Source organism: Echiichthys vipera (assembly GCF_963691815.1).
Source record: "Echiichthys vipera genome assembly, chromosome: 3".
In the NCBI taxonomy this organism is placed as follows: domain Eukaryota; kingdom Metazoa; phylum Chordata; class Actinopteri; order Perciformes; family Trachinidae; genus Echiichthys; species Echiichthys vipera.
Window position 1 is genome coordinate 8,335,695 of NC_139828.1, and position 22,776 is coordinate 8,358,470.

Sequence of the window (22,776 nt, forward strand, 5' to 3'; positions counted from 1 at the left end):
ATAAATCAGATTTAGTACATAGACTAAATTAATTTTAAAATAAATAAAAAGCAGATTTAGAACATTGACTAAATAAATTCAAAAATAAATAAAAAGCAGATTTAGTACATTGACTAAATTAATTTAAAAATAAATAAAAAGCAGATTCAGCATATTGACCAAATCAATTTCAAAGTAAAATTACCTCATTGGATTTTACTATTATTTGTTATGTGTGTATTTTATTAATTTTTCGCCATGTCAAAGCACTTTAACTGTTGTTTTTAAAGGTGCTACACAAATAACGTTATTATTATTATTAATAATATAAATATACGTTTAACCGTGACAGCAGGTGGCGATAGTGCAGCTAATCCCCTGGTTCATGAGGCGGAAGCAGTTTCTATCAGCTGATCCAAAGTGTTGTTTTGGTGCTCCTCCCAGCTAAGGTCCGAGTTAGCTAGCTGCTCTCCATCTGTTTGGTTTTCCTGCGACACTTAACGGAAATGAAGAAGTTTCTCGATGACATTAAGAAAGAGGTTAAGTTTAAATCTGCGGGACCTGGGAAGAAGCTAACAGAAGACACCAGGCAAATAACAAACTTTACTTTTCACTGATGCTACAACGAGACAGCTACAGTTAGCCACATAGCTATCGGTCTACGTTTACAGCAATTAATCCACAAATAGCTGCTGTTCATTAAGGATTATTGTGTTTTAAAGCTCACTGGAGCAGCGCTAATGAGTGATTTTCAATGTAACGTTATGTTATTAGCGTATAATGGGCTGATAACTGGATTATATAACGTTAATGTTAAGACTCACCGCAGCGGGAGGGACCATCTAATTTCAGAGGAGCTAACGGTTAATCCCTCAACAATCTAATTTACCCGGTGTGTCGGTTTAACTGGTGACCGTGTCAACTGGTGTCTTTAACGCATTTGGTCTTTTAAAAGTATAAGATGTTTTGTTCTGTCTTTAATATCTATGTATCTGACCGTTTATAGAAGTTCAATTATGTTCAGAAGACGTGTTAAATTCTTGTAATGTATCTTAAAATGTGAGAAAGTCACCATTAACACGGTCACCAGTTAAACCGAAACACCGGCGGTTGCTTAGTAACGTAAAGTGACTTTTCGTGGTTAAGCTAGCTTTCTTTATAACAGTTCGGCATCATAATGATATAAGTACATTTAAGAAGACAGAGTACTTAACTACACAATAAAAAACAATTCAAAAGTTAAAAATAATGCAAAAAATAAAGAATAAATGAATTATTTATTCTTTATTTGGATCCCAATTAGCTTCCTCTAAGTGGTCGCTAGTCTTCCTTGGATCCACACAGGAAACGACAGCAATTAAAACAAACTATAGTAAAATATCACGATATCAATAAAACAAACAAAAGGTATATTCTCAAAACAAACAACAAGCTCAGCCTCATAAACACAGATTAAGCAAAAACACACCACAGTAAACAAACAATAATAGCTAATAGTAATCAACAAGCACGACTGCTGTAGTTAAATACGCATTGAAAGGTAGTTTATATGATCACATTTCCTTGAATAAATCGTTTAGTATTTCAACTGTGTAAATACTTTTCTTCTAATTAATTAATCATTTGGATTTGGACTCAATAATTCTGAAATTCAATTTTGAACGGATTCAAATTAGGCCGGGATTTTAAAAGTTTAGCTTTGTTTAGATGTGACATTTTAAGTTGACAATCCAATGTATTGATTTGTTTTCATAGATAATTACATTTTTTGTTTCCAATTTAATGAAGTAATTGTTTTTAATGTTGAAATAGTCATAATTTTTTTTGCCCAGAATGCCAAAGTAAACTGACACTTCCAAGATAAATGTATAATAGTTTCACATTTGTCACCTAACTTCTGTCTAAAACACACTTGCTGAGATTTGAGACCCAGCGATCACTCACTTTTAGTTTAGTTTGTTGTTTTTAAAGATCATTTTTGGCAGTTTTTTTAGCGTTTATTAGACAGGACAGACAGGAAATGTGGTGAGAGAGAAGGGGAGACATGCAGCAAAGGACCGCAGGTCAGAATCGAACCCACGGTCGCTGCCTCAAGGACCTGCAGCCTCTTTACATGGGGCGGCTGGTGGCACAGTGGTTAGAGCAGCAGCCCCAGTCTATTGTTTATTTGACAGGGACAAAGCACAATGGTACAATTGTTTCAGACTCAGCTAACAGCTAATTAGCATCTGCAGTCCCTGAGCAGACAAACAACAATAAATACAGCATTTAAAACATAATGTGTAACAATCTTTCCTCTTAACGCTGTAGTGCCAAGCCTGGGGGGGTGCAGAGCGGCTCCAGTGGGAAGCATGTTAAGCACGCTCCCAGTGAAGGGTCCCAGAGGGCCGGAGCCGCCGCTCTGGCCAGGGTTGAACAGCATCCGCGGCCGAAGGTCCACACCTCTCAGGACGCCATCAGGAACCAGGGTGAGACAGACGACCCCCAGTCCAACAATGGCTCACTTACAATGAGTTGAATGTCACCCCCTACTCACATCAATGTTACTTTTGTTGAATAATGAGATGTGTATGTTTTTGTTTGTGTTATTACATGTAGTTGCCATAATTAAACCCAAATTATATCAGATTATAACATATTAGTGTCAGTACTATTATCACTGATGCTATTCTCCTAATTCTGATATTTGTGCTCTTCAATTTAATTTTATTTATAGTCAAATCATAACGATAGTTAAAGGTTGAATATGGTGAATGAGCAGAACACCGTCATCTAGTGTCTCAAGATCGTAGTCGCAACAACAAAATATAATTCCAGCAGTCGGGTTGCCAGGTTTGTTGCAGTGTCAGCGATCAGCCTGCGTCATGTCAGTGATGAATCAAACAGGGTCATAAACAGTTTTTAGCGTGAGCCAGTCTTCAACTGGAAGTCTTTCTTTGAGGTGTGTGTAAATGATTAGCTCTCAACTCAAATGGTTCCTTGTTTCAGTAGCAACAACAGACAACCATGGCAACCCGCAACGCCCAACGCTATTGGCTGATACAAGTCAACAGAACGTGACAGAAAGTCGTTGTCAAACCTGAAGGAAAAAAAAGTAATATATTAATTCAGACTAAATATATTTTTTCATGGAGAAGCAACTTTCATTCTGTACCCCTCAAGCGCCCCAGTGGTGTATCTTTGTTTTTTAAATATAACTTTTAATAAAGATTCTACATATTTAGCCTTTAACGCAAACACTTTCCACATAGAGACACACTCTGATTTATTTATGTCTTACAGACACACAATTCCTCCATGAGCAAACAGTGGTGACGGAGACCTTCCTTTTAACAGAAAACATCAACTATATTCTCCTCTTAAAAACAACTTAATCACTAAATCTGTTTTGTAGAAAAAAAACATATATTTACTTTATATTATTCATTGGTTTGAGACGACTTGGATTTTGTTCTGAGGTTTTTTTATTGGTGCTTTTATAATTAGGTCAGATTATTTGTTTTTTCGCTTGGCTGCTGTTTATTTTCTTTCTGACGCCCAAAACATAAAATCCATTAAAAAAGGACGTGGATGTTGTTGTTTTTAAATAAACGAATGGCCTTTGAATTTGTGCAGAGGTAATGGTTCGATAAACAGGAAGACGTTGTTGTTAAATTGTGAATTTCAATAGTTTATCGTATTACTACAGCTTACTACACTAACAGCTTTTCTTCTTCTGACTGCAATATAAAATTATAATTGAGTTTTCTATTGCTCATGATCTCCTGTTAAAGGCGCTGGTTACTAGAAAAGACACATTGCCTGATTTCCTGTGTTTGCTTGTAGTTAGAAGAGAACTGGAGGCGGCGTCACTGGCTGAAAAAGCAAAGACAGACACAGCTGAGGTTGGTATGACGGGTCTCTAAACTGAAATGTGATATGTCTCAAAGTGATTTCAGTTTTTAAAGTTTAGTCTGACGTCTGTGAATGCTAACTCTCTCCAGGGGTCCGACGTGCCAGTGAAAGACCCCGCCTGTCTCTCAGTGTCAGGTGTGTATTTCACCTGTCCGCTAACTGGAGCCACTTTATCTAAGAGTGAGAGGGAAGTTCACATTAAAGAGGCCATTTTCATGGTACGTCCGAAGACACCTGTTGTTGTTTCAGCTCAAATTAGAACCTTTTTGCAACTTCATTTAATCTGGATATGACCGAATGTTTCAGTGTTTTGCTGTGTTTTTTACTGTTAGCGGTTTGAGGAGGATGCGGTCGAGGCCTCCGTTATGATGATCCACACATTTAACAAAGACAGAGAGAAGGTGAAGGCTGCTGTGGACATCATAAGCAAGTAAGACACTTCATCACTTGGGGTTTTGACTAGTTTTCTACTCTTGTCACAGAGTTTAATATCTTCATTAACTCATGTTCCTTCATTGTTTTGTCGACAGGTATATAGAGAATATATGCAAGAACCCCACAGAGGAGAAATACAGGAAGATTAAACTCAGCAACAAGGTGTACCAGGTGAGTTCGGCCCGCTCCCCTTTGACTATAAGCATAAGGAAGATTTTTCTTTTACGTAATTTCCTGTTTTGATTGATTTCAGGAGAAAGTTCGATGTGTGGAGGGCAGTAGAGAGTTCCTGGAGGCCCTGGGCTTCACAAGCATTATGCTCCCTGTGGAGGGTCAAGGTAAAACTCCTTATCAAGAGGGCGTCGTCAGTCCACAGAGTATTTAAAATGTCAACATGGCAAACAAAATTTCTCATTAACATTTGGACCGTTTTTGCCTATTCTGATTTGTGCTTACCTTTCCTGGGGATCAGAGGAGGAAGAGGAGTTCCTGGTGTTACTGGAGCACAGTCCCGATGCCCTGGAGCTGATGAAGGAGAGGAGGGATCGTCTCCAGAGAGGAGAGCCAGTCCGAGCTCAGCTGGACAGACAGCCTCAAGTATTCAAATCCTCTCCCAACGCCCAACGCTTCGAGCTGCCGCCGGACTTCTACAACCTGACAGCGGAGGAGCTCAAGAAGGAGCACCAGCAAAGGTACGAGCCCCTCTGTAACGGATGCTACGCTCTAAATGCTGGATGATATGCACGGACGGCTGCGGACACCACAGACATGACGTACTTCTGTTTATACTGTCCGCTTGGAGAGAGAGTTCGATATTCACCGTAGTAGCTCGTATATATACGTCCAGACACGTCACGGACATCAGAGCCTACAAGGACATCTTCTCATCTTCAGCCGCTTATCCGGGGTCGGGTCGCAGGGGCAGCAGCTTTAGCAGGGGACCCCAAACTGCCCTTTCCCAGGCCACATTAACCAGCTCTAACCCGAGGCGTTCCCAAGCCAGTGTGGAGATATAATCTCTCCACCTGGTCCTGGGTCTTCCCCGAGGCCTCCTCCCAGCTGGACGTGCCTGGAACACCTCCCTAGGGAGGCGCCCAGGGGGCATCCTTGCTGGACACTCACTATTAATTACGGTACTAAGTTCAGCTTAAGTTATAGGAACTAAATATCGTTCCACAAATTAAGTGCACTCCAGTGGCACCGTGTCATTTACATGTCAAGGATGTGTATTGCAACACTTTTTTGCAGAGGCACATTCTCTCTAGATAAACACAAAATGTCCCTGTTGTACACATCTGATAGCACAGAGAAACACATTTCTCTAGGTGCCGGGGCGTTAGAGTAAAGATCAATATCTGATTCCTAACATCTGCATTTCCTTAGCTAAGTAACGCTCTGTCAACGTGTGATGATGCAACCCTGATTAACAGATTCATTCTTGCACAAGCAACGATTTGCTGTTGCAAAAAAGCCACATAAATGTCTGCACATCAAAACAAACATCAGGGGAGGTCGGATGAAACTGATCTTAACGCATTTGTTAGAGGTTGACCTGTGTTTGTATTAAACAAAATGTCATTGGTCATTTTAGAGAACCTGCACTAAATGAGCCTCAATTCTCGTGTGTTTTTTAGGAGTGAGTTGGTGGAGAAGAACGCCATGCTGCGCACTAAAGCCATGAGGGAGAAGGAGGAGCAGAGGGAGAGAAGGAAATACAACTACACTCTGCTCAGGATCAGACTGCCTGATGGAAACCTGCTGCAAGGTAGGAACGATACAAAATGACCCCACAACCTTAACTGAAATGAAAGTGAGTCACTAAAGTTAATGTGTCACCCCAGGGACCTTTTATGCGTGGGACCGGCTGCCTGTGCTGTTTGCGTTTGTACGGGATTCATTGGTGGACGGGTGGCAGCCGTTTGAGCTCATCGCTCCCGGAAGTCAAAAACTACAAGAGTCTGAAGAAGTCGCTCTTGCAGAGTGTAACTTGGTGAGTGGAAATCTCATGAAACCGGCCTACATGGTACAAAGTAGTGTATCAAGATTACAGTTTTTGTCACATGCATTAATAATTGAATGGTAAGAGCGTAGATATTTAGTTTTCTACTGTTAAAAAATAATGAAAAGGTCAAAAACGCCCACAAGCTGGGCTTCATCCAATGAAAATTCCCCACGCAAAGGACCCGCGTAGTGTGAGAGTCTACTAGTATGTCTCTGAGCCGCTGGTATTGGTCAGTGGAGCGTTACCACGGCATCTGATCGTACTGGAAATTAACCAGTGGATATTTCCACTTTCTTTCTTTGTTATAATTATTATTTGTCAGCATTACTCTGACTGGCACCCCATTTCCTTAAACACGTAAAACCAGCTACACCTAAAAAAAACAATTAAAACCCTCCTTCATACGTTGTCTTGATGCCGTAAATACACACGAGGGAAACAACTGCGTATTCATCCACTGCTGAAAATAATCCCCAACAAATACAGTCTGCTTAAAAACCAAAGTGCCCAACTGTTTCAGGAAACCTTTTTGTTTTTTAATTAAATGAAAGTGTATGAGGCTATTTAAAAAAAGTAAGTCTTAGTAAGAATCAAATTTTCCTGGGATTTTTTGACCGGAAGAAAAAGACAAAAGCCAGATTTTTACTTGAATAACTCATCTCGTAAAAACAGCAAACATTTGTTGTGTACTTTGTGATATTTCGAGGCTCTAGGGATGTTTGTTTGTCATTATTTTACCGACTGTATTAATGAAACAAACAACCAACAATGAATATAATTGTGAGTTGCTGTCTTAATACAATCCCTTATTTTCAGTTTCCTCGGTTTATCAAGTTGTGCCTGTGTGTTTTTAGGTCCCTGCAGCTCTGCTCACGTTTGCCTGGGATGCAGCGGTGCAGGCGGATATCGCAGCCGCAGGTGGAAAGAGCCCGTCCCTCCTCAAACCAGAGCTGTTGAAAACCATTCGGACCCTGAGCTGAGCAGACGCCATCCCCAAACTCTCCCTGCTACCTACCCCCTCTGGCACTACTTGGGTGGAATTGCCCCTCACAAAATGACGAGCGATACGTTTATTTCTGCAGATGCTAACTTAAGTCAGTAGCAGTGTGAAGACTGGGGGCAAACTCACCCTAATGCGCTTGTTTTGCTGAGCATACCCTTCTCCCTCCATGTGGGGAAAATGTTACCCTGCAGACAGTCTCAGCAGTCACACTGAAGGAAACATGACAAACAGATTTAGATGAAAGAGAGACAAGTGTTTTTTGTTGCATCCTGAATGTACGTGCGGTGTAGTAAACGGGCTGTGGCAGCCGTCCTCTGTGCTCTAAACAACAATCTACCAGTCAGGTATACTTCACGTGGCATGTTCGAGAGACCTTGATTTAACTGTGTCCACACTTTCTCCCCTTGTTTGAAGTAAACAGTCCAGCTTGCTTACTCAACAGTTGGATTAACGGTGTGGCTGTACAGTCATGTAGAGGAAGGTAAATCAGATACTGTTGTGACATTGAATTTGGTGTCAGACCTAGCTTCTTCCATTCAAAGGCTGCTGGGTTTCTGTGCACTGGCTATGACTTGAAATACTATTTGTATTGTTTGGCGGAGCTCAAGTGTAACGTGTTATGGTTGTCCGATCTGATGTGATGCGAGTCTGGCTTCCCCGTTTGTCCTCTGCACTTCACCTTGTTGTACAACACACTTCTATGGTTGCTTCCATAATTAAAACTAAAGTTTATTTTGGTGTTTGAGCACAAGCCAGAATCCTAAATCACACGTTTTTCTGAAAAACTGGAGCGGAAAATTGAGGCTCATCATTCGCAGATAATGTGATGCAAATATTTTCCCCTGCATTTCACAAGTTTTAAGCACTTTTCCAGATTATTTAAAACTTTATAAAACACTAAAGAGTGCCCTAAATGTAAAATTATATGGGGAAAAAAACATACTGCTTTATCCACACCACTCTAATGTTGAGGCTCACTGCAGAAGCTTCATGTAACCCCGCTCTGGCATGCAGGCAGGCATGAATTACTCTGTTTAAACTGGCAGCATGGACTCGTGTTGTCTTGATAATGGTGGTTTTCATTAATCTTGAGTCTTGTATTTGTTTGTATCAAACACATTTCCTTGAGATAAAAAGGGTCTAGATCTCGATCAGTGCGAGTAGATTTGATAACACCTCCCGTCGCGCTGACAGAGATGAGAAATCAAAGTTGTGAGTTTATAATTTCAGTGTTTTAGATCCACCCTTTCCTTTATAAAGAAAGCATTGACGGTTATTACGTTTATTTTGGTAGTGGTTTTGCTGTACATGAATCTATGCCAAGTAAATCTGTAAAATTAAATTATAGTTGCTTCTGGTTGGATGGATGACAACGATCTACCTCTCATTGCAAATCTGTCCAATACGTCCCACGTGATTTGTGCGCAAACGTGACAGAAATAGATCCTGGAGGTGTTTTTTTTTACAGTGCAGTTGATCGTCCCCACTTTAAACCTGTGCTAATGTTGGTTGCAACACATCACAGCAGCTGAGTTATAATTTCAAGCGTAAATGAAAGTCCCGGCATTTGTGAGGCCAAGTCGACCATTTCTGCACTCCTCTGCTGCCGTCTTAGGTGTTAAATGAAGTGTGTAACTGTTTCATCAGCTATGTGACATTAAAATAATTAGAGCGCAGTTGTGAACTATCCAGATGGTCTGAGTTGTATTCTTTTAACCTGTCTGTAATATCGAGACTGCTTGCATTGCATCTTTGTTTAATAAACATAATTATTTAACTTCAACGTGTACCAAAGGGGAAGCTACTTTACAACTGTGAGCACATACTGTGTACAAGAACCATTACAGTGCTGACCTTCCTAGAAAGCTCTCGGTCTGAGAAGTGTTTTGTATGCTAGTGTTGGACGTGTAAAAGTATTTAAATGATGCTCTATTGAAAACAAAAAACAAGACGTCTTAAATGTGAAGATACTACTCCACCTCAAACGTGAATCAAAACAAATGACTAGACCAGAGTGGTAATGCACCACGCCTTGTAAAGGTGATCACTACCGTGTTTTAATCAATGAATCGACCGCAGATTGTTTCACAGTAAATAAAAAGACTTGACGTAAAAGAAAATCACTAAAATTTGGTCTAATTGATGTGGAAATGATCGTTCAGTGCAGGGTTCCCACACATCCTGAAAACATGCAGAATGAGAGGAAATGTAAAACTTCCTGGAAATGTATTTCTATAACGTTGTCATCTGACAGTTATGTTCAGGATGATATTATAGTGCAAATGATAACGTTTAGTTTATGGACAAGAGCATTTTGAATCGTAAAGTATGTTACAGCAGCTTTATCCGAGTGATATGAACATTTATAGAATCAGATCGTTGTATTGTCTCGCAAGTGATGATCCAGTATTGTAGGCGGTATCTGAGGCATTTCCAATATTTATGTTAATTTTGGCCACTTTAATCGTGAAATGAAATTGTCCCAGTTTAATCTCTACCTAAAGGAAAACCGTGACACTTTTACCGCACTGGTGCAATAATCCAGCGATCCAATAAACACTTCAGAACAAAAGCTCACCATTCATGACCATAAGCAACCGAGCTGTTCTTTCATTCGAAATATATTTTCCCTTCAATTAGTACAAAATTACATCTGCCAATATTGCATGTCCACATATGCAAATATTTAACCTGTAAATATTGTATTCAAGGGTCGAATACGTTTTTTGTTGTAAAAACTGTCCGAATGGCGACATGTTAGCGCCACACTATTAAAAAAGGCACCCAGAAGAAGTGTCGCGGAATTAACAAAATATAAAAGTGCAGTACTTTTATTCATGTTTAATGAATTTATCCTGTTCAAGTATTCTTGAAAAAAATACACAAAATACATACGTATAAAACATTGTGACACTGGAACTAACTGTACAAGTACAGATCTAGCAACTACTCCAGGGAGTTGTCCGAGTTAGAAATCGCAGAATAAATGCACCCACTGAATTTTTAGGGAAATGTAGAGATGGACTTTCAGCCTCATTTCCCAACTCTTTATTTCTGGTAATCTATATATATATACACATTGAGACTAGAAGAGATCCAATAACGCCATAGATTCACCCTTTAAAGAACCGTAAACGTTACGTTTTTGATGTCTTGGATGCTTCTTTTCATGAATATGGAGCATTTCCGTTCTGCTCTTCCTCCGTCTGTTCACTCTGCTGTAGCTGAAGCAGCGCTAGAGACCGAACACGCCTGACTGAAACTTCAATGCAAAAATCAATCACACAGTTAATGAACATTGGACAAAACGTCCCCTTAATAATCAAGTCACACAGTCCTGATTTTATGCACATTTTACAAGCTAGATGACTCCTGACTCCTTTAAAGAAATAAGGGGAGAGAAGACTCTAATACTGGGCAGTAGTGAGTCACCTGTACCAGAGTGTGCCGCGTCATCTCGCTTGAAGACTTGATTCTGTCTTGGACACGGTAGAGTTCATATCCAGGAAGGAGAAATTTATGAGGGAAACGGGGTTAGCTTGGTTGAGAGGAGCCGGCCTGTTCTGTCCTCAGGCAGTGGCGAGGGTAGGAGCAGCGCTGGACACGGGGAGAGCAGCTGTGTCGGAGGGGGTGACTTCCATCAGACAGTCTCCCTCACTGGAGGAGGTCTTTCCGGTTGAGCCTATAGAGTAAAACATACACACCCAATTAAAACAGGAAACTATGGTGTTCGTTAACAAATGACTGAGACAGGGGCCTAAAACACAGGAGGCCTCAGAACAGGAACCTGCCGCTGTATCTGTACATTATAAAGGCTCCTGAAGCCCGGGGCGACCATCTTTCTTCACAGTACAGCACAGTAGTGCGCTTAATTTAAGACGTGCTGGTAGATTCATTTTTAACTAGCTGTCTTCAACGGCTCCCTGTCTTTATACTTAGCTAGACTAATTGTGTCGACTCAACCAATGTTCTTGACAAAGACACGACAGTCGCATCAATCCTCTCGTCTGATGTCTGGAACATTGTTCGCCGAGCTGCACTCAGGTGAACATGCACAGGGGCCGTTAGTGTGGTCCTTTGTTTTATACTTGTACTCTTTACAACACACTTCAATTCAATTTTATTTATAGTGCCAAATCATAACAAAGGTTATCTCAGCACACTTTACAGACTAGAACACTTACTTATCCTTTGTTTCTGTTCTTAAGTGTTTTAAACCTAACTCCAAACAGCAGTTGGATTCACTTATCAGGAGATTCAGGAGGGGTGCACATCAGCTCCTCTGTGACCTACAGTTAGCCATAGGGCCGGGCGATATATATCATCAAAACATTTTTTCTATATTGTTTTTACCAAAATGTTGAAAAAACAGCAGCTGAACAACATTACAGATATATTTATATCATTTGGATGCCTTTGCGTTCTGATTATTGCACTTCATCTTCATTTTGCACTAACATATGCAAACACAAATATACTTTACCACGTGGTTATTTCATACAGACTACTACTTTATTAAATTACTAGAAAAACATGTGTAAATGTGTTTTAGATACATCTAGCCAGTTTGAGTCATATGTGCTGAGGCATACGTCTTAAAAATCCTGATGATGCAAAATCTCATCTCCAATGGTCCAAGTAAACTTTAAAATCACAGCTTTTAATTGCTCCTGTGCAACTCACCACTCTGTGTGGAGACGATGACACAGTCTTCATCGTCATCTTCCTCATTGTCCGCTTGAAAACCGTCTGCCTCCATTGCTTCCGTCTGGCAAATAAAGAGATTTATGACATTTTAGGACAGTGACAGGCAACAGTTAGCAGTTCCAAAATGGGCGACTGAACTAAGTGCAAAAATAACTAAAAATGTAAATCATGGTTACTGAAAAATGAGTTTCTCTACCCGCTCAGTGTCAGTACATCTCTTCATGAACTTGGTGATTGACATGCTGCCCGTGCTCTTCCTTTTGGAGGATGAAGACGATGTGGAGGAGGTCTGTGGTGTAGTGGGAGAGTTTCCCTGAGAGCCTGTGGCTGCCTGGGGTTCTTCACGGGACTCTTCTCGAGCTCCTGTGGTGAGGTAGGTCCATTGGCCGGGCACAGGGAGAGCCTCCTGCCCAAAACGGGACAGGACCTCTGCGTGCACATACCAGCAGCAGCGTCTGTAGGTTGAGCGCTTCTCATAAACAGCATTGCTCTTGATGAAGCGCCGCACCTGTATTCTGATGAAGGAAGGAGGGAAAAGTTTTTAATTAGTTATAAATACGATGTACAGCAGGTTGTTGAAGCTACTTGTGGCCAGGCATATTTGTAGAAAAGAAGACAACACTTTGCTCTTATGTGTAAACCATAAGAGGTAGGAAAGAAAATGTGGTTCCCCTGTAACAGCGTTAATGATTATTACGGCAAAACTATGTTTGTCAACAATCTTTTTTCCATGACTAGGACCGCCGTCATTAAACGATAACTGTGACAATAGCAACATGCAATTTAGTTGACGGGGTAAAATGTTTTTTTTTTAATATTAAAACTCAACATTTTCATCACCTTCCACATTTCTGCCTTTCTCTAACCCCGACTAAAACTAGAATAAAACTATGAAGGGTGAAAAAGACGAATACGCATTTTGTCACAAGACTAAATCTAAAATAGCTGCCAGAAGTTAAACATGTTTGAGTGAGTAAATGATGATTACTATCAAGATACTGATAATGTTATGTTTTGCTTTAGTTTCAGCCAAGACTATTATTTGTTTTTATGACATGTTTGCACTGAATTTGTTATCACCAAGTATTGTTGTTTCACCTGGTGGGGATGTTTTCCGCTGGGCTCTGAGGGCTGGACAGTTCAGGAGGCGATGATGAGGAGGGCGAGTTCTGCTGACGACAAAACTCCTGAAACTCGGTGATGATCACTTTGCTGCTGTTGATATTACCGTGCAGCAGAGGCAGCAGCTGACCGAGTACTGAGGAACAAAAGAGCATTAATAGATTTTTTAGAATACATCACGAGCTCAAAAACAAGAAAATTAAAGTATGTTTGTTACAAACTCTAAACAAACAAACTAAACCAATTATCCCAACTTCCACAGAAACACATTTTGATTACTCAAAAGAAAGGTTTTATCATTCATACAGGTGTAGTTTTTAACCAAACAGCAATTGCTCATTAGTAACTAACAACTATAAGTAAACTCAGCTTACATTAAGAAAATAGACCGGCATTTATAGCAACATTAATACACAGGATTACTGTGAAAATAGCTATATAGTATAGTTTGAGATATCCCCTATCCAGACAAACTAGCAGAAGTTTAAGTTAAGTCATATACTCAAAATGTAAAGAAAAAGGGGCAACTGGCAAAGATGTAACTGCTGATGAGGACACAAAAACTACATGCAATGTCAGCCTCTCAGGCAACATCCACACTTCTACGTCTTGATTCAAAAATAGTGTTTCAAAATGAAAACAATTTCCATTCAGACCAGAGATTAATTTGCTTGGACTGACGAGAAGGTGGGAACTGGCGGTGGAAGAAGTGGAAAACGCAGATAAGATAAGATAAGTCGTATCATCCATCGCAGGAGGAAGCCTTGGCAACGGTAAAGGAGCAGCCACACAAGAAGGACGACAAGGTATTTCGGTCTACCTAACCGATGAAACTGACTGTTGTGTCTCTGCGTCATCATTTCTAATGGTCTCCGTTTTCACTGGTCCAGACAAAAACGCGACCCTAAAATTTCTGAACTCAGCAGCGTTTTGCAAACACCTCTAGTTTGGGGGCTCAGAAGACAAAAGCAGAAGAAGTATTCGCGTGGTCACGAGAGAAACGTAGCAAAAGATTTGCATTTTTAAACAAAAACATCGGTGTAGCTTCGGCACCTTAAAGACAACTGTCGACTCCCTAATGGATTGAAAGGCAACTTCAATCAAAGCGAACCACATCCCACAAACACACTTACATTGTGCTTCTCTCTGGCGCTTCTGTGAAAGCTCCTCTGGGCTGGGGCTGGTGTCGACCTTGGGTAAAGGCTCGACCAGACACGCAGCATAAGGCTGGAAGAGCTGCAAAGTAGGTCCTTCTCCCTCCCAGACGCAGCCCTTCACCACTGGGTCCAGCACCTTCATCTTCTTCTTGTTGGACATCAGCTCATCCCACTCCCTTGCTTTCAGTGTCTGACGTAGTTTCTGCTTCTCCAGGTCACCACCACCCTCCTGGGAGGTTGCATGTGTGTTAAAAGTGGTGCAAACAGAATCGCAACAAAGAAAGAAAATGAGAAAATCCTAACAGGACCAATATGTCACATTGAGTGGAGACAAATTAAGATTTATTGGAGAGAAACAAAACAATCCTGCAGCTCCCATCGTACCTCTTCCTCTGGAGCCCCTTCGTCATCTGAAAGGTAGCCATGAGGAACGAAGAAGCCGTCATCGTCATCATCATCTTCACCTCCTTCTTCTTCATCTTCCTGAAAATTAGCAACAGTTCAGTCTTTAAATGAGATAAATATGTACAGTGTGTGCTTTGTAGTTAATAAAACTAATAAATGTCTGTTTTTGCTTCGACCGTGTTTAATTCAGAAAAGACCCTCAAACAATCCTTAATGAAATGCTTTTACTATTACTCAGATATTACTTTCATTTGACTGAGATACAGATTAGCTTACAAAGGTCAGCTATACTGACATAAGCAAAACTAATTTATGGTACTATTTCCAACTCAAAACGTGTATTTTTCTAGATACTTTTATTTGAAGACTTTAAAAAAGGATCAATGTTCTTGCACGTTTCTAGTACAGGGTTTCTACTTCTTTTCCAAAGTCAAATTCAAGCACTTTAAGGTGCATTTACACGCTTCTACGGCACATTACAGCCGTGGTTAATAACGTAATTATGTTTATATAAAGTACATAAAGTGTATATGTGGTATACTGATAATTGCACTTCATTATATTACATTATATGTTATATCCTAACCTAAAATTCAAGTGTTTTCAAGGATTTCCAGCACCCGTGAAACCCTGAAAGTTTGTTTTAAAAATGACTCAATTTTCACCTTGATTCATGCCAAACATGAGAATCCATCAGTGAACATTTTAACTGTCTTAATGCTTTTTCTGCTCAAGTTGCGTTAATGATACATGCAGATGTAAGCAGAGACCATTTTGAAAACTCAGCCAGCTCTTCTCTCCTGTTCAAAATGTTTTGCCTATTGGTTAATCGAAAAAAAAAAAAAAGCTCAGTTTCAAGGCCCTACAAGTAGATTTGTGTGGTGTATTGAGAAAAAGGGAAACCGTGGCTTTGGTGATTTTGTTTTCGACAATGTTATGACAAAGATTTGACAGCTGCCGCCCTACTTCCAATGAAACTCACCCCTTCACTATGTGACAGGGACTCTCCTGGTTCCTCTTCCTCCCATTCTTCATCGCTGTCGACCTCATAGTCCAACAAATCCTGTGGTGACAGAACAGTGATTAGTGTCACAGCTGAGCAAATTCAATTCTTCAAAATATAAAATAAAAGCACAAATCTTAAAAGCAACTGAAAAGTAAAGCTTCATGTGTTGATACAGACTTCTGCATTGTATTTGAATACAGGCCAATATAAAAAATTATTGTTTATTATGTTTAGTTGGGATTTGTTCTTTGTGAGGTGACGAACTGAAAGTTTTACCTTGTCTCGTCTGAGGGGGCAGCGAGGAGAGATGTGTGAGCTCTTCTTACTCCAGGTGCCCCAGTACGCTGGACGGTAGTTCGCATGGAACTGCAGCAGCTTCATGGGTCCATAGCGTTTACGATCCGGTGCACCATCTGGTGTAGGCCCTTCTGTTGCTATACAGTCACTGAGAGAAAGAAAAGTCGACATGGAGAGAAAGAATGTTTAACTATAAAGGTACAGGAAAATGTATTTGGGAAGTGCATTTGTTTTTTAAATTCTGTACGTAGACACACATGAGATACAGCACAAAGTATCTGAAGTTACACAAAAACAATAATAAACAGCATCCTTTGTTCTGGCTGAGGTTGCTAAGACAATGCATGAACATCGACACACAAAAGTTAAATGTAACGGAGGAATCCCAGTCAGTTTTTGGAGCCAGGTGAGCTTTAATAAACTGTACTTCAATGAAAAGTCTGTTTGGTAAAAATATATGTAGGTTGCACATATAGAAATCTGCACGAACAGAACACATTTTTAAAGGATTAGCAGAACTTGATCAGAGATAACGGCTCGGAAATGTTAGATGTTAACACTTTGGAGAGGCTGCGAGGAAAGAGTTGCATTCAGTGAAGCTTTCTTATGGAAACACTGTGTTTTATACAAAGCACTTTGAATTGACTTGTTGTTGAAAGGTGTTATACAAATACATTTAATGCATTTCACATAATTTAAAAAATATGAATCCATAATGAATGTCATGAGTGAATGTCAGCTGGGATCGGCTCCAGCCCCATCGCGACCCTGACAGGGACAAGCGGTTGAAGATAAATGAATTGAAGATGAATTAATCTATAATAATCACACTGTATAAACATAAACATCATGGTGTATGAATGCGTCCACTTCTACAAACAGAGGCTATACAGATTTTACAATTTGGGGGGAAAGAGCTCTGGTATCAGCGTTGGTATTTAGTCATTATCATACTAACATGTATACCTTTGTTTTTATCAGTAGAGTGAAAAAAACAGGAAATTTAGGAACAATTATAAATTTAGAGGTCACTGGACACGGGGCAACCATGTGGAAAGCAGAGTGCATGAACTGGGATAACCGCTGTTGCCAGTCTTACCTGAGTGAGTCTGGGTTGGTCTGTCTGGGTTTGGTGGGTCCTGAGCTGCGGGGTGCTTCAATCCAGTCTTTCAGTCCATTCAGGTTCTCAGCAGGATTCAACAAAAACTGGTCCAGTTCCTCCAGAACAGAGTCCTCACACTGAACCCGGCACAGCGGTGCCAGAGCCATGTGTTCCTTTATCTCAAATGGAGCAAACTTCCCACACGCAGCTGCGAGTTTCTGAAACGGTTCATATTTTGATAAGATGGCGTCACCTCTTACTCATCGTCTCACATCTCTCGCTGAAGTAGAACTGACGGAAGGGTGAGTATATTATATATATATTTTTTTTTATCTATTTGACTTTTCGTTATTACAGCTGTTCCTTGTGCATTTGTTCAAGAAAACAAAACAGAGCAGATTGCAACGCTGTTCTACACACGTGTATATGGAGGTAAAAGTTCAATGTGTGCACATAAACCTGCTCAAATAAAAAGTATTTTAAAAAGGTTTCTGAAACAGCATTAGCAGTTAAATTATATATTATAGGGGGTGTAAGAGCATGTGTTACAACTCTGTCAAACATTATAACCTTTGAGCTGATATTGATTATGCATATCAAATGTTTAAGTTAATTGCTAGCATTAAGGCAACAACATAGTTATGAAGAAAGTTTACAGAGGGTTAAATCCACCTTAATAACAACAACAACAGAAAACCCCATTTGTCTCTTCTAAAGTGTGGCGTTCACTAACCTTTGGAGCCTGTTGGATCTTGGGTTTCTGCAGAAAACGTGTAATTTCTGCTTTCTCAGCTTTGAGGCGCTGCAAACACACACACGCATCGGTTAACAGACCACCATTAAGAAACAGGAACATGAAAATAAAAAACTTTCTGACATAAACTCACATGCTTCTCTTCTTTCAACCGTTTCTCTTCTTCCTTCATCTGCTTCTCCTCCTCTTTCTTTCGTTTTTCTTCAAGCTTTGCCCTGGAGCAAGTTTAAAGGAAATATTCAGCACACAAACGCGACTTTTGGAACTGAAAACGCACCAAATGGACAAGTTTCAACGTAAGGATCGATATCATATCAACTTTGCATCACTCACTCAAGCTTTGATTTCCTTAGCTCCTCTTTTGCTTTTAACCGGTCTGCCTTTTCCTTCTCCTCCTTCTCCTTTTTCTCTCGTTTCTCTCGCTCCTCTTTTTCTTTTTTCTCTCGTTTTTCCTTTTCTCGCTCATCCTTAAGCCTGCGAGCCTCTTCTTTCTTTTTCTCTTTCGCAGCCTTAGCCTCCTCCTTCTGGCGTTCTTTCTCCTGTCGTTGCCGAAGCCTCTCCTCTTGTTCATTTGAACTCTACAATTGCAAAAGTTCAGTCAGTTTTTCTCTTAAATGACAAAGTGGGCGACAATTACGATGCATAACAAATCAGGAAGCAATGTTATTAAACAACTAGTAATAGATTTGAAACAGAATTCAAAAGTACACATCAAAAGTCACCTTCAATGAGCGCCTTTTGATCGTTTTCTGGTCCGATGGGATCTTGGGGGTGGTCTTTGGCTCCTATGACGATCGGAAGAAATGAAAAACTGATTATCATTGCTACGCTTTATAGCTGACAATGATTGCAATTGTATTGATACTGTACTATATTTTAAACTTTGAACATATAATCTGTTGGTGTTTCACAAATATTCTTGTACGTAAATAAAAATACCCACAATATATCTGAAAGGACATCCTCAAAAGGCTGTCACATTATATTATTACAGGTATTTGTCTGAATACAACTTTGACTTTGTCAATATAGCCAGTGTCTAATGTGAAAAGAGCAGTGGATAAATAATCTACATGACTAAGTTACCAAGTTATCAATCATTATCCATTTATCACCAAATATCAAGGCATTAATAATTAACATGTTACAAATTATATTAACAGTAGAAAGCAAATGCAAATCCAAATCTAATCACAGAACCACAAACAGCTGATTGTTCAAAAAACTATTTCCATCCTACTTTGTTTTCCCATGCTACGGTGCTAAAACCATTTGTTTCTTGTGTGATGTTTGCATACACACATTACTACATTCACTCTTAAAAGTACTGAAAAATGTACATTTTTGTGATGTTGCATCTGTTAATAACACACAGCCCTAAGAGGGATTAAAGTAATGGGAGGTGTACATACTGTAGGTGTGCTAGTGGGCGTGGGGTCGTCACACTTGGACTTCTCTGGCGAGCTTTCAGATGTGGAGCTGACTGGTGAATCTGACAGCATGGACTTGTTTCCTAAACTGGAAATGTTCCCTGACTCATCCTGCTCCTCTGTCTCACTTTCAGAATCCTGCGTTGTGTCAAGCTGCGAAATGGATGCTGTCTGATCTTCTTCTTCTTCCTCCTCCTCGTCCTCCTCATCATCATCTTCTTCTTCATCATCATCATCATCATTATCTTCAATATCTAATGTGCAGTCTAAAGTGTGTGTTTTTGGGGTGTGATCAACATCGCTGGATTTCCCAGGTGTCGTTTTGTCTTTGCCCTGATGCTTGTCTTTTGCTGGGAGGCAGGGAGAGGCAGGAGCAGGTGACACAAGGCGCTTTATGGGAGACGAGGTGTTTTCATCGGTCAGATCTATAATCATGTTCTCATCGGAGGGTGCAGGGCGCCTACGGCTCAAGAAGCCATCAAGGGGCCCGCGACCATTAACCAAGGGTGGTCCACTGTGCACAGGGAGTGGCGAGGACTCATTCTCATTCTCCCCGTCTGTGACGCCCGGTTCAGGGCAGGCATGCGCACATGGGCGTTTGGGCGGCTGGTTCTCTTTAGGTTCAGGGTTCATGCGCTTGAATGGGAGACGAGCTGCAGGAAGAATAACAAAAAACCTGTGTCATAATAATGGCTGTTGTGTTGCACATGTCTGCATAATGTAGAACAGAAGATGTGACCGTTGGAAAGATGTTCATCAAAATGCAAACGTCAAATTTTTGTTTAAGTTCATGAATGCGCTAATTGAAAGGCACTTGCACTATTTCTTTTACTTTGTGATTTTCTTTTTATAGTTATCTAATGATCATAAGTGGAGGGTGCCTGAGGCGTCAGATTGTCATTGCCAAAGACTGCTTCAGTAATTATTATGTACATAATAAGAATAAAGAACATCCAAAGTAATGTCAGTGACAAAACTCTGATGGTTTTAACAAATGTAGGTCTCAATACCTGAGTTTTTAACTTAATACTTGTATAAATAACGATACTCCATACCACAGCAAAAATAAATAACGTCAATGGCACAAAAATAGGATATTAATTCCCATTGAATCAAATTCCTACACACAGTGCTAGTTTAGAAAAGATAATGAAACATGTGGTATTGAAAAGTATTGACGTATCGATAGCTTAGTTAAATTTCCATGATTTGAGCTTGGCTGCTAATTATAATAATAATAATAATAATAATAATAATAATAATAATATTAATACAAACAGAATGGAACTAAATACGTAAAAGTAAGGAATAACCCAGAAAGAAGCAATTTACACAGCAAGTGCATTAATCATTAATAGAAAATGTTGAGTTAAAACATAGAAAGTATTAAAATGATCCAACACTCCATACTAGATTAGCATCAATGGCTTCTGATAAGGTTTTATTAGATTAGATAATATTTAAATAGTGTCAATTACCTTGGATAAGTTTCTTGTTGGCATTGCTACTTGACTTACAATCCGTGCCTGAAAATGAACAAAAACATGGGTACATCAAAAACAACACATCACATAAAACCTGACTGTCACAGCAAATCCAAAGTTTTGACAACTGTGGGCTTTTGTGCAGTTTTTTTGCAGCAGATGAAAACACAATGCTGACAACCAAATAATGTACATGTACATAGAGCTTTCAATATGAAACTCATCTGAATGATTAGCTTGAAAATAGCAATAACCTAGGAACGCATTAATTGTATTATTCATTTATTTCAGACTTGTAATCCAAAGATGAGAAAAAAAAAAAAAACACATTGAGAAGAGAAAAAAGAAGAATTAACAATTTACACATACAGTCTGAAAAGGGGATGGAAGGAAGCAACGCTTATAAATTTCCAACCCCTCACCCAGCACCACCCAACCCAAAATAACATATTATAACAATACAATATATTGTAGTGACAAAAACAGATATACATGACAAACAAAACAGACATATAGACAAACAGACAGACAGGCCCAAACTTTTTCTGCTTCTAGACCCTCTTCCCTCCAGAACATATAGGCAATAGAGCAAATGCCAGACAGGCAATTAGACAGATAGACAGGCATTCAGACAGACAGGTGTTTAGACAAACACAGACCCTCAGACTGAGAGACAGGCAGGCAACTCCACTAGGACTTTTTTACACTTTACAGCAACGAAAGTATCCTACTGTAATAACCACATGCCAGTGTTTATTGTACTGTATTGGTCTTAAAATCCTAACCACCCTGTGAAAGTCTATGTAGCATTAAAGGGCCCGAGAGTACCATTTAAGGTGTCGCATTGAATGTCACATTAGTGTGCAACGTCGGTTTGCAAAGATCACAGCGTTACAATACATTTAATGGTTGTGTTTGGTTTGTTCTCCCGCCAACCGGTTTATTCTTAGGTCCTGCAGGCTCCGGTAAAGTCTGCAGGGTTGGCAGTCTGCAGAACAGGCAGGCAAACACAGTATCCCCCTTTAAATCACTTCTTAAGATGTACTTTTATCGTTCGGCTTTTACTAAGGGATGTATTGTTTTTAATTATTTTAACTACTTTATCTCGCAGTTGCGTTGCTGTTTTTTAAATCATATGTTTTATTGTTAAGGTGCTTTGAAGTTTGTTTACATCAAATGTTTTATTGTGAAGCACTTTTGGTGTTTTGAAAGGTGCATATAGGTGCTACAAATAAATGCATTATTATTATTATTATTATTACTATTATTACTGTCTGACACTGGCAAAAGAAGCACGGTCGACAACAAATCTGAAAACATGCAATAAGTGTTGCATTTAAGTTACTGCAGCTTTAATAAACGTGTGTGTGTGAAAGAGAGAGGACAACGGAGCTGCTCTGGAGGTTTTTACCCAATGACAACAGCTTTCAAGTGAAGTGCTAAGAAATGCTAATGTGACTAGCTTTGTCTGCTTTAACCTTACAAAACCAGCTACTACTGACTCAGGTACCTTAATATATGCTTTGACCTAACAAAGCTACGGTAACAGAGCAAAACCTGTGTGATTTGCCACCAGATTAACAAGCTAAAATGGTGAAGTCACAGTGCTGTGACTGGGGGAGAAAATGGGAGTTTGAGGCCTAACTTTACTTTTACGTGACGTCATTTGGTATCAAAAGTTACCGAATACGGTGATAACATGATGACATTGTTATAAATCCCCGGTAAGAGGTCAGCTGCACATAGGTGGACATGTTTGGCTCGTTGGTAGAAAAGCCTGTAGGCTATCTTCAGAAGTTCACACATTAGCATTAGCATTAGCATTACCTCTCCTGCGGGGAGTCGACGATGACAAACGTCCGTCCACGGGTGAGTTTTCCGCCGCCAACATCCTAACGACTAAAGCCGGTTCTCCTGTCGTGTAGCGATATTCTCCGGTGAAACAACGGCGAAGGTTGTTGCGTTAACACCTGACAACACCCCCTAACAACGAACCGAC

General features: G+C 39.9%; 2 protein-coding genes across 2 annotated transcripts; one reads left to right on the forward strand and one right to left on the reverse strand.

Annotated features, from left to right (window-relative positions):
* Positions 1-428: 428 nt before the first annotated feature.
* On the forward strand, positions 429-9,027 carry ubxn6 (UBX domain protein 6). Its single transcript, XM_083911542.1, has 11 exons — positions 429-568; positions 2,290-2,447; positions 3,805-3,863; positions 3,963-4,091; positions 4,206-4,303; positions 4,404-4,479; positions 4,562-4,646; positions 4,781-5,000; positions 5,943-6,073; positions 6,150-6,298; positions 7,165-9,027. Exons 1-11 carry the CDS (start codon positions 486-488, stop codon positions 7,288-7,290), a joined length of 1,314 nt encoding a protein of 437 aa, XP_083767668.1. The 5' UTR covers positions 429-485; the 3' UTR covers positions 7,291-9,027.
* A 1,427-nt stretch (positions 9,028-10,454) lies between these two features.
* On the reverse strand, positions 10,455-22,693 carry chaf1a (chromatin assembly factor 1, subunit A (p150)). The gene is made up of 16 exons (XM_083940520.1): positions 22,605-22,693; positions 20,772-20,819; positions 19,276-19,946; positions 18,586-18,648; positions 18,197-18,441; positions 17,997-18,078; positions 17,843-17,911; positions 17,107-17,327; positions 15,987-16,155; positions 15,687-15,767; positions 14,684-14,782; positions 14,276-14,528; positions 13,119-13,278; positions 12,217-12,535; positions 11,997-12,081; positions 10,455-10,995 (listed from the first exon to the last, which is right to left on the reverse strand). Exons 1-16 carry the CDS (start codon positions 22,666-22,668, stop codon positions 10,883-10,885), a joined length of 2,742 nt encoding a protein of 913 aa, XP_083796646.1. The 5' UTR covers positions 22,669-22,693; the 3' UTR covers positions 10,455-10,882.
* Between the last annotated feature and the right edge of the window lie 83 nt (positions 22,694-22,776).

Coding starts and splice junctions, on each gene's coding strand:
- chaf1a (XM_083940520.1), bottom strand. CDS start 22,668: ATGTTGGCGGCGGAAAACTCACCCGTGGACGGACGTTTGTCATCGTCG. Junction 16,156..17,106: donor ACCAACCCAGACTCACTCAG/GTAAGACTGGCA, acceptor TCTTTCTCTCAG/TGACTGTATAGCAACAGAAG. Junction 12,536..13,118: donor GCGGAAAACATCCCCACCAG/GTGAAACAACAA, acceptor TTCCTTCATCAG/AATACAGGTGCGGCGCTTCA.
- ubxn6 (XM_083911542.1), top strand. CDS start 486: ATGAAGAAGTTTCTCGATGACATTAAGAAAGAGGTTAAGTTTAAATCT. Junction 4,480..4,561: donor TCAGCAACAAGGTGTACCAG/GTGAGTTCGGCC, acceptor GATTGATTTCAG/GAGAAAGTTCGATGTGTGGA. Junction 6,299..7,164: donor CTCTTGCAGAGTGTAACTTG/GTGAGTGGAAAT, acceptor GTGTGTTTTTAG/GTCCCTGCAGCTCTGCTCAC.